Source organism: Triturus cristatus, chromosome 2_2, assembly GCF_964204655.1.
Source record: "Triturus cristatus chromosome 2_2, aTriCri1.1, whole genome shotgun sequence".
NCBI lineage: Eukaryota > Metazoa > Chordata > Amphibia > Caudata > Salamandridae > Triturus > Triturus cristatus.
Genome location: NC_140582.1, coordinates 545,580,708 through 545,598,532, shown reverse-complemented (window position 1 = coordinate 545,598,532; position 17,825 = coordinate 545,580,708). Strand labels below are relative to the sequence as shown.

The 17,825-nt window shown below is 43.5% G+C and overlaps 1 protein-coding gene across 1 annotated transcript in view; it reads left to right on the top strand.

Moving 5' to 3' along the window:
* The window catches only part of DCHS2 (dachsous cadherin-related 2), a 1,150,696-nt gene that overhangs the window by 949,099 nt on the left and 183,772 nt on the right, over window positions 1-17,825 (top strand). Inside the window, exons 15-16 of the mRNA XM_085641695.1 lie at window positions 3,988-4,197; window positions 12,908-13,771. Of these exons, the coding sequence (XP_085497821.1) occupies window positions 3,988-4,197; window positions 12,908-13,771 (1,074 nt within the window). The remainder of the gene's footprint in view (window positions 1-3,987; window positions 4,198-12,907; window positions 13,772-17,825) is intronic.

Below are 17,825 nucleotides of genomic sequence, written 5' to 3'. Positions count from 1 at the left end.
ATTACAGGTGACATGTCATAAAAAAAAACTGGTGACATTTCCCATCAGGAGGTCGCAGGTTTTCAAACATGACTTCATGTGTGCATGCAGTATTATTGAATTTTAAAAACACAGACCCGCATTGTAGACACCTGCCTAACCATCGACTCACACCTGCAACAGGCAGGTAGTTGATTGTATCTTCTAACTGTAGTTAAATGCAGAGTTACCTAAATTAATATAGATATCTGTTTAAACCACTGAGAAAAAATTCTACTTACTTCATAATTTACTTTTTTGCAGTGTGTTTTAAATTAATTGTATGAATACTATATACATTTGGCAACAGCAAATTGTAAAAAAAATATATAAAAATAATGAATATATGGAATGTGTTTTTATTTTAACATAATGTAATATCATTTGGGGACTTCTTTGTCTTAAATCTATCTTTTACAGTACTCTTTTTTTATATTTGGATAGTTTTGTCACAAGACTTTAAAACATTGGGAGTAGAAGTATTGAGGATTACTAATACGGGACATAGACCCATCTGGTGTTGAGGTAATCCAATATGAGAAAAGCCTCACTAATGTTAATATATGGACTGTGGCAACTCACATGTCAAAGTAAGTCATCAGAGTAGAGCCAGAAAGGGAGGCAGTGGTGGGGCTGGATTAAAAGCGGTGGAAAAATTCAAGATCCAGTTTACTCCAATTCCGAGTTCTATGAGGATTACTCAGAGGGGCTACAGTTGGGGTCGTTGTAAAAGTACACTGAAATTTAGTAGCAAAGTGGTCAGACCAGCACAGGGGGAGAGCAGGGTCACAATGAATACTAGTTAAATTAGAAAAAATAGGATCCATCAAATGTCCTGCTACATGGGTGGGACCACTATTACTAAGTAGAAGATTTAAGGCAGCAAGATCCGCAATTAAAGTACCACTACTCGTGCAATTCAGATTTTCAAGATGTAAATAAAAATCACCCAATATGGTGAAATTCGATGCTTTAAGAAGATAGGGTGCAGCTAGTTCAGGGAGAAGCCGGGCCCAAGGATTAGAGGGTCCAGGGGGACGATAAACAAGAATACCTGAAAGGGTAATCTGAGGTGACAGTGCAATTTTAAATAGTGCTGCTTCAGAGTTTAAAATAGTTAAGTCCTCCGATTTGCATTGGTAGGACTTGTCATAAATTATAGCGATTCCTCCACCCTTTCCATTGGCCCTGTCTCTTCTGGCTATAGCATAGTCAGCTAGTAACGCCAACGCGACATCAGGGCCTGAACTGGAATGTAACCAGGTTTCGGTAAGGAAGATCGCGTCAGGACGCTCACTATCAAGAAGGTCAAAAATATCCAACTTATGCTTGGGCAGTGACCGACAATTTACATTCCAAAATGTAAAAACTTTTTTGCCAGCATTATTACCCGATAGCAAAGCAGACTTTCTTAAACACGAGGAAGGAGAGCTGATCGGATTTTCGTCGCATGTGTCATTCGGAAGTGGCATGCAAAATGAGAAATTGCAACCAGGGCAAAGAAAAGCATTATTAAAATCAAAGCTAATATTACAATTCAAGTCTGAGCGAGGGCAATATTTCAGTAATAGTTCAAATGAGTACCTCAAAGGGGCAGACATATTAAAGAGAAATTGACCAGGGTTCATGGCCCCTGGACCCGAAAGGGCGCGGACGGGCGCAGACGGGCTTGCCTTTGGAGCGCCTTCGGCGTGCCTTCGGCACGCCCGCGTCAGCTGCACGACCGCTTGCTGCTCATTAAATAGGAGATGAGTCATGGCGGCGTGCAAAAGCTAGTGCGTTGACCAGGGCAAGCGCGTGGCACCTTCAAAATGGCTGCTGCTCAAAAAACCCAATAGAAACGCTCAGGGTTTACAAAGTAAATGTGCAAAAACGCAGTAATCAGTTAAAAAACAGCATTCAATTCAGCAAGTGAGACAATACAAATTTGTGTGCAATTTCCTCAATATTAGACTGAAAAACACGGTTAAAATGTCACAAGAAACCTGTCAGGTTCTGCGCGGCCGCTTGCTGCTCATTAAACAGGAGATGAGTCAGGGCGGCGTGCAAAAGCTAGTGAGCTGACCAGGGCAAGCGCGTAGCACCTTCAAAATGGCTGCCGCTCAAAAAACCCAATAGAAACGCTCAGGGTTTACAAAGTAAATGTGCAAAAACGCAGTAATCAGTTAAAAAACAGCATTCAATTCAGCAAGTGAAACAATACAAATTTGCGTAAAGCCCAATACCCTAAATAATCTAAATTGAAAAAAGAAAATTTTAATTAAATATATCAAAATTAATAATAATTTGAGTAAATTAAAAATAAACCTTACAATTAAAACACTACCCACCCAAAACCCCTTTAAACACCAACACCTCAAAAAATACAATTGCAAATGTTCATAAAAATGTATTTCAAAATGAAACAAAAAAAATATAAAGCACACACTAAAGAAAAAAATCCAAAATATTAAAGGACATTTACAAAACAATGAAAGAAACAAATACGTAAAGCATTAGTAACATAAAAAAAGATGAAAATCAATATTGAGAACCATAACAAGTGATAGATATTTAAAACATTGATATTATTGTTACAAAAGATAAAACGACAGATTTAGCATTGATATTCAAAACATTAATATTATGGTATCCACAATATTATGAATTTGCTGTTATGTACCTTCAATATTCTGCCATCGATATTAAGGATACATACCAGTAAATGTACATATGTGTCTACTGGGAGACCAGTTACACCTATTTAAATCAAATACCTCATGCAGAGTAGAAATTTGGGATCATCCTGGTGTGTAGCACATTGACTTAGGGCCCGATTCCGATTCCGATGTTGGACGGACCTGAGTCTGTTCGACATCGGTTTGGAACTGGAACCGAACGACCTCCTGTCGTTGGTTCCAGCCCAGGAAGTAGGATGCGACCGAACCCTGTTCGGTCACATGCCTGATCTTTACAACGGTAGCATGCATTCAAACAGAATGCATGCTCTCTTTGCAAAGAGCAGAGGTGCAGTTCATCCCTGCACCCTGTGACAGGCACCTCAAGGTTCCTGCTACCGGGTGCAGGGATCAACAGGGGGGCCGCCATTCGACAGCTTTCCATCCATGGGGCCTCTGCTAGGGGGCCCCCAAAGACAGATTCCCAATGCCTTTCTGTGTCGGAAAGCAGGGCCGGACTGGCCGTAGCGGGCACCGGGCAATCCCCCGGTGCGCTGCATGGGTGGGGGCCGGTTTAGGTCCCCCGGGGCCGTTTTTGTTACAGGGCCGTTTTTGCAGCATAGCTGCAAAATCGGCCCTGTAACAAAATCGGCCGAAAACCAGCCCTGGCAAAGAGCTCGGCGGCACCCCCCTTCCCCCGGAGGGGCCGGCCGAGCACTTTGCTAGGGCCGGTTGTGGTTCCCAGTCCGGCCCTGTCGGAAAGTCCACCACAGAAAGGTAGCGGAAAGCTGCCATCTTAATCCCTCGGCCGGAAAGAGCCGGCCGAGGGATTACTGAGGGTTTTCCAAATGGGGGACGGGCCCTCCGAGCCTGTCAGAGACCATTTGGAAAACTGATTTGGATTCCATTCCGATGAGCCCATCGAAATGGCTAATCGGAACGGAATCTGAACTGACAATTCCGATGCAGTCGGAACAGCTCCGACCGATGGTCGGAGCCGTTCCCAACCGCATTGAAACCGAGCCCTTAAATGTATTAAAGCTAGTTTTTCATTAGTCTCCAACAATATTTTTTCTTACAAAATACAATCATTCTGCCAATATAGGACTTTTGATTTTAATAAATCAAATTGTATTGTCTTTGTTAGCGCTGGCATTAGTGACAATGTTACATTCTGAGCAGTTTACAAAACACTTATCTTATTTCAAGGATTGTCCCGGTGGTATTTTTTTTAACCATAGTTACATATTTAAAAAATACATCAAAAATGAAGTATATGTCTTTGCTCAACTCTTTTCTAATTTTCCACTAGTTTTAGTGAAAGATGCCGGGACCCCTTCTTTGTCCAGCACAGCAATTATCATGTGCACAGTCCAAGATGAAAATGATAATGCACCGAAGCTTCTCCTTCCCTCTGCTGCAATTCACATTCAAGAGAATCGTGAACCAGGTGTAATACTTACTGCACTGGCTGTTGACCAGGATGCTGGCATCAATGGATCTGTCCGGTATAAGATTGTGGGTAAGTTATCCAGTATAAATGTGATGACCTAGCAGAAGGTACTGCAGGCTGTATGAAGGTGTCTAAACTATTTACTAAACACCTTTCTTTATTATACTTTCCATTTCCAAGCATTACTGCCAGTAAACATTATAAACAAATAAACTGTTTGCATCAGAGCTCACAAGCCAATATTGCCAGTAGTCACAGATAAAGGGGTATAAAGTAAACAAATAAAGTATTCCACTTTGCTCTACTTTCGTTTCTCCCATCGCCTGCTGCTGCTGAAAAGGAGACCTCAGGAACCCCTCTCAATGTTTCAACATTCCTCCTACCTCCTCCCCCACATCTGTTTATGTTTTTTAGGGCATCCCTTTGATCCGTAGCTGGGGATTTCCAGCATTTGGCTTTTATCCATTCCTATTTTCCACCGAGTCTGACAGGGAACTGTAGGGCTTTACCACTTCTGCGCATTATCTTGTTTTCCAAGCATTGGTCTCAATCGTATCAGTGATTTCTTGGTTCTTGTAACTCCCTCATCATTGAGTACATTAAAAAAGGTAACCTTAAAGTTCAGGTCAACTGGCTGCCTAAGTACTTGTTGGAACATGACGATTGTGCCTTCCCAGAAGGGTCTAAGGACCGGACAAAGCCACAGAGTGTGAAGAATGTGGCCCAGTGCAGCCTCCCACCATGGGTACTCTGGGCCCAGTCCCTGGTGTATTCAGCAAAGCCTGGTTGAGGTTGTGCAAACTTGGTGAAGATACTTAAACTGAATAAGTTTGTATGTATCATATATTGCTGCCTATCTGGGGGCCATTAGTGCCATCGTACATTTGTCATTTTCAAGGTGTCCAATATCATTTTCCAATGCTTCTCAAAGTGGTGAAAAAGTAACTCAAAGTTTATAACAAGGGATCTATAGAGGGCAGATACATTGCCCCTACAGTGCAGTGGGGACATAGACAGTTTTGCTTTGAGGTGGTAAAATCATGCAAGTAATCTACCTTCGCTAAATACGAAGTGAGCGTGTGGCGATGCTGGAGATATTGGTAAAACTGGAAATGATTTAGGCCAAATTCCTCTTGTATGTCAGAGAAAGATCTTAAAGTACTCCCTGGGGCGATATCTTATAGTAAGGACATTCCCAAGACATCCCATCCATGGGAGTCCCATAGTGCCGCAACAATCAGGGAGAGCATTTCCTGTCCAGAGCGGGATCTGGCCCATCAATCTCAAAACCATCTGATATGTTTATTGGAGGAATTCCACATTTCCAGCACCACTTTCGTCATCAGGGAAATAACAGGTAGCAGTTTCATCCCATAAAGATATTGTATTGGAGAGTCCCTTCCCATCGCCCAAAATTCAACTCCATGTGCTGTTCTCTGTACCCAGCTGATCTACATCCCCATTGTTGATCCTTATTAAGTGAGCAGCTTTGTAGTAAGAGTCAGGGTCTGTCATGGCCAGACCCCTAGTGAACTGGATTTGCAACATTTGGCAAATGAAACTCATGGAGGGCACTGCCCCAAACACAGATCTGGAGAAAGGCTGTAAGGGTAGGGAGGAAGCTGCATAGGAGGGGGAAACGATAATTCTGTAGCATATATAGGGCTTTTGGAAGGGTAATAATTTTCACAAACACCTCTCTTACTAGTAAGGACAGTGATAAGGATCCCCGTGTCTGTGTGTTTTTTTCATGTGTTTTCCAGATGAGGTAGGATATTGTAATTCTGTGCTATTCCTTCTTTGCAAGCCAGATGTACTTCTAGACATTTAATACTAACACCCATGGCCTTGGCTTGAGAGAGTGCTAAAGTGAGTCACAGTAGCGGTCCGTGGAGGGAGTTCGGTGGGGCAGTGAGGCCGGGCGGGGAGGGGCAGGGTGGGGAAATGTAAACACCGGAATATGGATGAACGGAGGTAAGTACACATTTAAATAAATAAAACGAATTCCTTTGCGCGTGCTGCATCGTAAAATGCGATGCAGCGCGCGCAACAAAATTCGGTTTATTTATTTAAATGTATACTTACCTCCGTTCATCCATATTCCGGTGTTTACATTTCCCCTCCCTGCCCCTCCCCCACCCCGCCTCACTGCCCCACCAAACTCCCTCCACGGACCGCTACTGGTGAGTCAGCACCTGAATTGACACCGGGCCTAAAGTCTCCAGGTCAGTTAGGAATATAAGGAGGTCATACGCATAGAGCAACAGTATGTCCTCAGGTGTCACAGACCATTTAAATCCCATTACCTATTCAGATTGACAAAGAGCTTGAGCCAGAGGGTTCTCTCGCTATAGCAAACAGTATGGATGACAGTGAACAGACCTGTCTTACTCCTCTCTCAAGTGGGAGAGGTTGGGGATTCGCTTTCCTGGTCGAAACTGGGCTGTACGTCGGGTGTAAAAAAGGTGGGCATATGCCGTGATATGTGGCCTAAAGCCTATGTAATGGAGAAGATCAAAAAGGTAATTCCATGACATGCTGTTCCTTAGCCACCTAAAATATGTTAAGGATTGGTTGAGCTAGTGGTGTACAGAGACATTTGCTGGAGACCAGTTGCTGTAGTGGCTTAGTTATTTCAGCAGTAGTTAGCGGACCATCTAATTGATTCTTGTCCTCCTCTCAAATTGTGGGCATCATGCAGTGGGTTAAGTACTCCGATAGGGTCTGAGTTGGTCACAATGTAGGTGCCTTGTACAAGGAAAGGTAGTTTTGAGTGAAGGTGTTGGATATGTCTTGTGGTAGTTTGTGAGTGGTGCCTGTCTTCACCCCGAATCATTGGGATGTGTCTAGTCTTACCCTTTCTGCTGGCCAGCTACTGAGTTAGTCTGTTGGTCTTATCAACCTGGTCACAGAGTCTGCTCTGCGCCACAAACCACATCTTGTGAGCTGTGTCCAGTCTAGACTGTCTGTGTTGTAGCTGTGCTTCGGGGAGAACATGAAGGATGGATTCTGCGGGTTTGAAGGAGTATTGGCGATCTGCCACCAGGATTGCCTCCTCAAAGTTTGTTAGTGCATTGAGGTGTTCCCTTTTTTGATGCATAATATTACTGATCATGTGTCCACGTGTGATGGCCTGAAATGCCTCCCAAAGCATCACAGGAAAATTTACAGTGCCCACATTATTCTCAAAGTATTGTGTAGTTGTTTCAATAAGGACATCCCTAACCTCTTGTTTTTTTCTGTCGCCAAGTGTTTATGCACCAGCCCTTACCACCGGTTGCTGGTCATGTCAAGAGTCATAGCTCAAGAGGGTCATGATCTGAGAGGCCCCATCATGCAGGTGCACTCCTTCAATAATAGGAAGGTCTATGGTAGGAACCAAAAAATGGTCTATACGGGACTAGGTGTAGCCGCCTTCCCGAGGGTGGTATTAGCGCCACATGTCACTAAGACCTATTCTGCTTGATGAATCTGCAAGAGAGGACCTCTGAGATGTGGATGCATGTGTGCTTGTGATCTATCCCTAACGTAGTCCATTAAGCCATTAAACTCCCCACCAATGATCATAGCACTTATCAGTGCCGTGAGGAGTGAAGCATCAACTGAGGACAGGACTGACTTCAATAGAGTGGGTTGGGCATATAAAAACACAAGTTTAAGGGGTGTATCATATAGAGTGCCAGTGATGATGTAACATCCATATCTGCCTTTTTGAGTATGTGTCATGATTAGTGAGAGGTTCTTATGTATCATAATGATTACCTCCCCAGATCCCTGCTCAAATTCCACATGGGAGACGGTGGTGAAGTCATATCTATGGAAGCGCATGCAGAAATCATCCTTTAAATGTGTTTCTTGCAACAACAACAAAATATGTCTGCCTCATAGTCTTTTACAGCCTTCAATACCATAGCCCTACTTAAACTTATTTAATAGGCCGTTCACATCCAGAACATATATCTAATGAGGGATTATAACTGTGGCGGCAGGGTATTTGTTGTCATAGTGGATGACTTGGTGTGTAGGTGTAGTCCTGCATGTGCTGTGGGGTATCCAATGCTGAACAATTTTAACTATTGAAACATGAAACATCACTCCCAACCCTCCTCATACATTGAAACATGAAGCATCTATCAAAATATAACAGCAAATTCCAAGGAGAGATGACAAAATAATTTACAGAGGCCCACCATCCATGTCCCTCTGTCCCCATCTATCTTCCCTAACTTCATAACATCAACAATGCTCCCTTCAGGTTGTAAAGAACAGTAAAGTCCACTAAGCGTGGGTGTGTGGTTGAAGCACTCAGGAATGAGCATGTCTCACTATCGGGACAAGGCCTCCTGTTGCCCATGTCTTTTTAGAGTGTTGCTTGTAAGAGTCAAGGGGTCCTTAAAGGCATGCACTTTTGAATCTCCATCTTAAGCTTAGCCTGGTTAAGTAGTATCTATTGCATGTTCATCGCACAAAGCTTCCTTTTAACATCCAGAAAGGATTTGCAAAGCAAGTGAACAGATTTGGGGGAGTCAGGAAAAATGGATAAATGCTGCGAGTAGTATAGTCCTTCTTCTTTCAATCTCGTGGAGTTAAGGATTCCATGTATGTCCTGATAATTAAGTATTCAGGCACTTATTGGGCGAGGTGGAGCACCTGGTGGTACCCTCCGCATCAGGGTACTGTGCAGCCGCTCACTGACAAAGTAGGGTCACACTTTATCTTCTTTGACCCCTTTCCAAACCAGTTTTCCAGAAGTCTAGTAAAATCTTTCACCTCCATGCTCTCGTGAAAGCCAAGTAGATGTAGGTTGTTGGGGTAGGAACGACCCTCATCAACCTGTACTCATAGTTTGAGGGAGCTCCCCACTTCTGTGAGTGAGTTGACCTTCTGCATATCCCCAATGGAGTCTTTGACCATAGAGAGTCTAGTTTTGCGCCGAAATTCTTTTGACAGCCTGTTGTAGGTCGTCTTAGTAGTGACATGTCCACTTTGACCTCAACTATACTGATTTCCAGTGTCACTTTGAAAGCTTGGATGGCTTGAAGAATTCTGTTGGTGGCATGGGGATTGGAACATGGTTCCACCTCGCCCCAGTACGGTGAAGCCACCGCCATCTCGGAGGCACTAAACGCTGCATAGTTGTCCATTGTAACTTGTTTGGAGGACTATAAAAGCTTGCCAAGGACCATTATGAAGTGAGGTATTCAGAGGTCCAAGAGAACAGCCAATAAAAAAAGGAGTGTGGCGGGCTACTCTGCCAGAGTTTGAACAGTGCAAAAGTATGACCCACCCACCCCCAAAGCAGTATCTATGATGTTGAGGGTAGGGCAGCATGAGCAGTTGTCAACAGAATAACCCCAAGCAGTCAGTGTCTTCTCAGTGCAGCGGACTGTCCCATCTATGCCTCTCAGATGGGGAGAAAAAGGGCCACAGCATATGCCAGTGTCAAATAAGCCCCATCACCCCAAGGGGGACAGGCCCAAGACCTCATCCAGGAGCTACTTTTCAAATGTTTCAAAGAGGGATGGAGGATTAATGGGGGACCTGCCCAGTGTGCCAGTGGATTTTGCAATGGAGCGCATAGGAATGGTAATTGGGGATCACGCCTCTTCCCTGCTGCAACCTCAAGATGCATCCCAAGGATTGTTATCCCGGCTCAGAGTCAGTTCCAACCCAGCCCAACCCAGTGTCTGGTCCACACAACAAGCCCAGCAATCCCAAGGAGATCCTCAAAAGATCAGATTAGGTAAGATCCCACCCCACATCACAAAGGGGGAGTAATGTCCGTGATGATCTGCCAGAATGCGCCACACAGGCTCATCTCTAATTTCATTAGTCAAGCTCTATTAAGCTTCAGCCGGTCTGCAGCCGTTCCAGAAGGCCAGGCAGGTCCCCTCCCTTCCTCTCCTACGGGACCAACGATCCATCCTCATCTGGGCTGGGACGCCTCTCCCACAGGGTGCCCCCGGTTGGGCCAGCATTAAAAGAGCTAAGCAACTCTGCCTGCCCGAGGCCCTTTTTTCTCATGGCAGCACCGCAGAGCTCTTGCATGGGCCAAGTCAGGTAGGCCCGTTCGGCCTGGCCTCAATCCCCAAGCACCTGTGACGACAGGTGGAGGAAGGATTTGGGGCTCTCTCAGTCCACAGCAGAAGCCAATGGCGCCGTGGTCTGTGAGAGGTCTGGGCAGCACACACAGGGTAGGATTAATGGAGGCCTCTTGCGGAGCTCTAAAGGGAGTGTCCGCCATGTTTGCTAGCTCAGCCACGCCCCAGGTCTGAGCTATTTATAAACATAAATCTGCAATGCTTTTGTGTTACATCACAGAACTCTTTACTACAATAGCATGGGGCATACCCTGGATCGTCCATCTCATTACTTGTGTCTCCTAACCACATGTGGGTCTTTTAATTTCAACATCTGTGTGCATACCAGCAACATCTTGCTTGATAAACAGACATAATGGGACTGTTATTATGTGTAGTCCTTTTGTCGCCTTCATAATGCTCAACATATCATCAGTAAATGAAAAAGAGTCAGTTATGCTGATATCTATTAAAGTAATTTTCAATTACCTTACATAATTAAGCAACTTCTTTGCCCCTTTGTAACTATTGCACTTTCAAGTCTAGCAGGAAAAGTTGTGGGTATGAAAATGGGGGGGGATGTAGCTGACCATAAAATTTAAGGTGGTATTTGAAGCACTATTGACTTTTTTCTTTAGTCAATTGCAATATATGTTGTAATGGTGCTGGAAAACTTGGAGGAACAGAGAGCCAAGTTTTCCCAAAATGTGAACCAGGGAAAAATCTGGCTAGTATTTATGATCCTTCTGATGCGGAAAGTAATGAAAAATCTTATCAAAAAAAGATTGTTGAAATAATGTTGAATTTACACCCACACATAACTGGGTCTACGGCAATGAAGACCCTTATATAGATTAAAACAATCAAGGAACTGCTATCATAAAGAATTCATAGGGCTAACACTCACAAAACTAGTTTCGCAGTTGCAAGTTTAGATTCAGGGGTGGGAACCAGAGTGTTCTGGAACTGGGGGAGCTGATGCCCACTTATAAAGTAGTGAATGCCCTCTATTCATACCTTTGTTGGTTCTCACAAACACTTCTATTTGCTTGTCACTCTAATGTACATACATACATTTCTGATGCAGACAATATGCATACAAACACAAACAGTTAGATCTTGCTAGGCCTGTAATTCCCAATGGTTACAGTAGGTATTCCTGAAACCTGAAAAGTATGGTAATCTTGTATCCTTACTTGCACGTTTTGGAATACTGATGCGGTGTTTCTGCACTGTCTACACACTTTATAACGGGGGGTTAGTTAGGAAAAATCTTTACTAAGTGAGTGAATTGGATGAGAAAAAAATCGAATACCCCTAGATTCTATGGGGCAGATTTACAAGCTCCTTGCGTCATTTTTGTGCCACTGTTGCGTCATTTTATGTGATGCAGAGGCGGCGTAAAAATGCAGCCCATTTACAACATGAAAGGGAGATGCGTCACGTTGTAAAGCTCTGCGTCACATTATACCTGTGCCAGGTATGATGTATGCAGGGTGGGCGTTCACGCGCAAAAAGTCTCGTAAAAGTGGGGCAGTGAAATTTACAGGATTCCACTGCGCTACTTCTAGGAAGCCACTGCGTCAAAACCTTACATCTGCTTGGAGCAGGCGTAAGAAGTGGCACAGCACAATGAGGATAGGCATCCTCATGCATTGCTGAAGTTGCGTCCTGCTTGCGACACGACTCCAGCAATGCGTGACTTTTGTGCCAACAGATGCGTCAGAATTTCCGATGCCTCTGTCAATCCTTGCGCTATGGTGCGACGTATTGTAAATACGGAGCATCCAAGGTTGCGCTAGGATTTCTCAGGGTGGCACAGGGAAGGTGACGCATCTCTAAAGATGCGTCACTTTCTTGTAAATCTGCCCCTCTATTTTCTGAGGGTGGATGGAAAGGGTTTTCTTCACATGGAAAAATCGTTTATCTTGTGAAGCAAATAAGAAAAAACTTTAAGGTACATTACGTCTTTTCACTCAAACCATTTTTTGCTTGCGGATAATCTGCTGGGTCCGTTTCAGTGTTAAATTCACAATGTTCCTATTGATTATGTTGTTAAAAACAATATAGCCATAATCCTACAATTTGGGGAGTTTCAACCTTTCGGCGAATGAGGCCCTCCAAGGCTAAGTTGAAACACAAGGAAGTAAGCATATTGTGATGTGACTCCAAAACAGAATTTAAACAAAAATCGAGATTAGGGCATATTAGATGGGCCTTGGGATCTACCTGCATCAGTGTCCATTTATCTGTGTGAAATTAGAATTTCTTTCAGTTTTTTCCAATAGGCAATTCAAAAAAACAAAAAGAAATCATTTTGTTTTCGTAAGCACCTGACAGGGCTCTGGTCTTTTTCATTTAGGCTGCCAGTTAGTTGGAGCAGGAGCATGGTAGCAACACGTTTTCACTGGAATGTTGATTTGAGGAAAAAAGTGGTACATCTGGCAAAACATTGGCTCTGTAATGAATATGGAGTTCTGCATTTACCCTCAGTGGCACACACTGATATAAATAAAATGTAGGTTATAATTTTTTAAGAAATGAAAAAATGCCCAAGGCACTTAAGCGAAGCAGCTGTACTAGCAACGTGCCTTGTTATTCCGTTTACCACACAGGTTTTGTGTTGGCATGGTATGCATTGGGAGTTGGATGCCCTCGAGTGATAATGTTTTCTTTCATTTCTTTTTCCCATTTTGAAGGTGGAAACTCTAGCAAGTACCTCGCCATAAATATCACTTCAGGAGAGTTGTGGGCCACCCAAGCATTCGACAGAGAGGAGGTCAGCCACTTTTCCCTCATCATTGAATGTCATGATCTCGGGAGACCACAGAAGCGCACCGAGGCCAAGCTAAACATTGTTGTCTTGGATGCAAACGACAACACCCCTGCATTTACAAAGAATGTCTATCGCACATCTTTGAGAGAAGACTTAGCCGCCGGATCGGTGGTCCTTGAACTGCTGGCTTTTGACAAAGACGAAGGCTCAAATGGAGAAGTAACATATTCGCTGACGGACTCCACCATGGGGGTCTTTGCCATAAACAGAACTACAGGAGCCATTGTAACCACACAGTCACTAGACCGAGAGACCACACATCAGTATATATTTAGGGCAGTCGCATGCGATTGCAGCGTGGATGGCCCAAAAAGATGTGCTGCCACTCAAATAGTCGTGTATATCGAAGATATTAATGACAACTCTCCACATTTCAGAGAGAATCCAATCAATGCCCACGTATACATGGAGACAACACTAAACAAGACAATCACCACTGTGAGAGCGATGGACCCAGATCAAGGAACAAATGGCACTGTTGAGTTTCACTTTGCAGCAGATGAGCCTCTATTTCATATCAACCGGCACACAGGAGAAGTCCAGATACTACAGCGTATGTCTTATGAAACATTAAGTCCCAAAGTTCTTAAGGTGTTGGCTGTAGATCAGGGGGAGCCAGCGAGGACTGCCACTGGCCTCTTAGTCATCCATGTACTGGGACAGGCGCAAGGTATTGAATTCATGCACAATGTTTACGAAGCAGATCTACCTGAAAACAGCAGGGCAGGTGAGTGTTCATTTTTGACAATAAGTGCAGTCATATCCTACTGAACCTCATGTTCTTAAAGTGATAGGTTTTCTGTCAGCAAATATAAATGTCAAAATATGAAGAAGTAACTGGTTTGCACTTCTTGATTTATAAGTCTTTGGGACTATCTCATTTGCTCATGTCTATACTGCAATAAAATATTACAATCCTTCTGGAACTCCACCAACATTCTGAGAGAGAATAAGTGAAGAAATCCTAAATGAAACTGCCTTTTCTCCACGTTGCTTTAAAAAAAGATTTTTAGCACAAGCAGAGCAAATTTACTATGGTTGTAAGTTTACAGTCAGGAGTTGGTACATGGCTGTTTGCTATGGAGAAGAAGACGTGACTACTAGAAACGTGATCAACAACACAATTCTAACTTTGTTGTCGTATTCACTTGCATTGACAACATTTTTACATATCTAGTTTGTGCACCTTAACTTAGGTACTCATTACGGGAGGGCGAGTAACCTTTCAGATGTCCCCTCAGGAATTATGAAGCTTGTGGTGAATCTCCATGAAGAAATTAGAAATTACATGGGGAACTTGACCCCGAATTATAGGTTCCTCAAGTAAGCCCTTATTGCTAAGGACATTGTAAGACTTAAACATGGAATTCCTCTTAGTTCTACACCCTCAGAGGTAACAAGAGCAACAGCATTATTAATTGTCTGGTGCAAAAAGAATACCCTGCTTCCAGGAGCCTCAGCATGAGGCTGCTAGTGGCAGAAAATACTGCAGTAACTGTACAAGTTGAGTCGCAAGCATTCCTTCCTTTTTTAGAATATGCAGGGGAAGTATTTTCTTCACATGTAAATGCTTCTTCCATGTGTAGAAAAATGGCTGTGGTGCAATTTCATCTTAATCCTAAAAGGGAAAATGAATAGTTATTCTGATGGGGAATCTGCTAGTTTTGCACTATTCAGTAACTCTCCTCCCTCAGAGATGTAATTTAACAAATAATAGGAACTGACCTGTGGTTGGTAGTGTTACTACTAATTGTGAATCAGCAAAGCTGTTTCTAAATATACTTTAGAGCAGCTAAAGCAATGTCACTAACAGAAGGTGTAAGTGCAAAACAATTGTCCACAGAAATTAGCAACATGCATTCAGTCCATGAGCTAATCTTGCAAAACATTTTAACTGTGGTAAGCCTTACTTTGAACGATATGCCTGATTGCTAATATCTATGGGCCATATGCATCAACACATTTTCCCATAGACACAGAATGGACAAAACCCTTTGATGCATCTGGCCCAATGTCTCTTCCATTTTCTTCCTTTGGTTGTACCATTTTTCGGTCTTGCCTAAGCAGTGCATGCACTGTCTCTTTGAGAAATACTGTATATACTCTGTGGGCTTACAGCTTACCCATCGTTTTTAATTTATTGTTTGCATGTCCTTCAAAAAGGCTTGCTTTTTTGTGGTCCATGATGGTTTTGTGTCCCTCCTTTTTGTGTGTTGACCCCTCCCATGGAGCAAGCTTCTAGAACCTGTAGGCTTGCCCTTTTGTGCAGGTAAGTTTGTTTAAGTGCACCAATTTTATTATTTTGTTTCTGCCTGTGATTTTGAAATGTCCTCTTTTTCTTTCCTGTACACACTCACCCAACAAAAGTTCAGCAACGATTGCCCTAGTGCTAATATACTTACCTATCAGAATTTGTCATTTTGTTTACGTTCCGTATTTTGTTTCCAATCTGTATTTTTGGGGGTTTTGCCATTGTTTTATTTTATTTTTTCAAATTGGCATGTCTCTGTGTTGTGTTTTTTCTTAAGGCATGAGGAGAGCTGACACTAAGACTAGAACCCGGTTCCCTAGTTCCAAAGTCAGCAGCACTGGTTGTTATGCCACATCTTCTCTCCTAATATTGCTGGACATAGGCGTCATTGCAAATACTGTTTTATTGTGTTTGGCTGGGAGTCTTGAAGTGAGTTTTCGTGATTTCCTCTTTCTGTTTCTATACTACCTTGGACCAATGGGTGTGGTAAGCCATGCTCCTGTCTGTTTGCAATTCAGCAGCAAGCTTCCTGCTTGGCCTGTTTCCCCGCTCATAGTCAGTTGTTGCCACCCACTCGGGTTCATGAGGTTTTCGCTGCGCCTATAAAGGTGGGGTTCAAAGTATTTTGAAAATCACAGTGCTGGCACACATGTGCCAGGCTGTTTCCTCGCTCAACAGGTAACCCAGTAGAGATCATATGTGATTACTTGTTAAATGCGTAAACCCATTGATGACTACATACTAGGGGACTTTAACTTCCATCTTGAACGGGAGGATGATGCATGCACCTCGGTGCTTACCCAGATAGTTTTAAAACCAACTAACAAGGGTCTACATACAGTGGACGGGATCTTTACCAATAACCTGTCTATTAGTATTATTAGAATCCTGCCACTTTCCTGAACCAATCATATGGCTATCTTCTTCAACCTACCAGTTGGGCAGAACAATGACCCGCTGCTACCACCACCACCACCGGCGACCAAAACAAGGTCCTTGCGCAACATAAGATCTGAGGAGTTGGCAGTCCTGTTGGACAACAGTATGCCCACCCTGGAGGCAGATTCTAACTCTGCGGCTGTTAACTATGATAATTGACTCAGGTCCGCCATAGAGCAATTGGCCCCAGTAAAAATGGTCAAACAACGCAGGTCTAAACCTACTGCCCCATGGTACAACCTTGAGTTGAAAACACTTAAATCAACTTGTAGACGCCTGGAACGAATATGGAAGGTGGACTACAATACGCTGGCTTAAAAGAACTATAATCAAGCACTTACTAGCTACAAATCATTAGTGCCAAAAAGAACTTCTCCACCAATACAATAGAGGGGGCTAAAAATTCAGTTAGAGAACTTTTCAAGGCGGTTAATGCACTATCCAAACTCCAACAGGGCGATGCTTTCACCCCGGATCAAGTGCTGTGCGACAATTGGCCATGTTCTTTCAGTCTAAGGTTCAAACTATATACCAAGAATTAAAGAGCATAAATACTGGGCCTTCCTCCCCCCAGGCCCCACTCATGTAAGAAGTATCTTCTGCCTCCTGTCTCTTGACTAGTTTTTCCCCACTGACCATCAACATGGTAAACGACCTACTAATCTCGATTAAATCTGGCTCCCCAATGGACCCTTGCCCACCAGATATTATTCATGGCGTCTCTAACACAGCCAGTGCCCTGCTTGCCCCCCTCCTGAACACTGCTATTTGTACTGGTGTCTTCCCAATCTCTTGGAAGAAGGCATGTGTAAGACTTATTCTAAAGAAACCCTCCCTGGATCCTCTCGAGGTAACCAACTATCTCCCGATATCTTGTCTGCCTCTAGCAGCCAATGTCCTGGAAAAAGTTATTAACTCAGAGCTCACTAAATATTTAGACAACAACAAGCTTTTAGACCCAACACAACATGGTTTCCGGTCGGGCCACTCCACAGAATCAGCACTTATTATGGGTACTGAAGAAATAGGTTGGCATATTGATAGGGGCGGTAGGGCTATCCTTATCCTACTGGACCTATCAGCCGCGTTTGACACAGTTAACCATACTGTTCTTATGCGATGGTTGGAGGCAGCAGGTATTGGAGACACTGCACTTGCCCTTCTCACCTCTTTCCTCTCTGACAGAGAACAAAGGGTTTGCTGGGACAATTTAGAATCTGGCAATTTTCACCTTCCAGGGGGAGTGCCACAAGGGTCAGCACTCTCCTCAACATTGTTTAACGTTTATGTCTCCCCTTTAGCTAAACTCATCAGAGACCATGGCTTCTCACTTGTATCGTATGCAGACGATGCTCATATTATCATCTCCATTTCATCAACGGCAGATCCTATCACAGACAGGTTCCTTAGCTGTCTTGGCGGCATTATGACCTGAATGCACAAGAACTACTTAAAAATAAACGTTAGCAAGACAGAGGTCATGGAATTTGGAAACAGACCTCCTATTTGGACCCATTCTTGGTGACCCTTAGAGGCAGGAGCATGTCCTGTTCTAGCCACCAACGTCAGGAACATTGGGATCCTGTGTGAT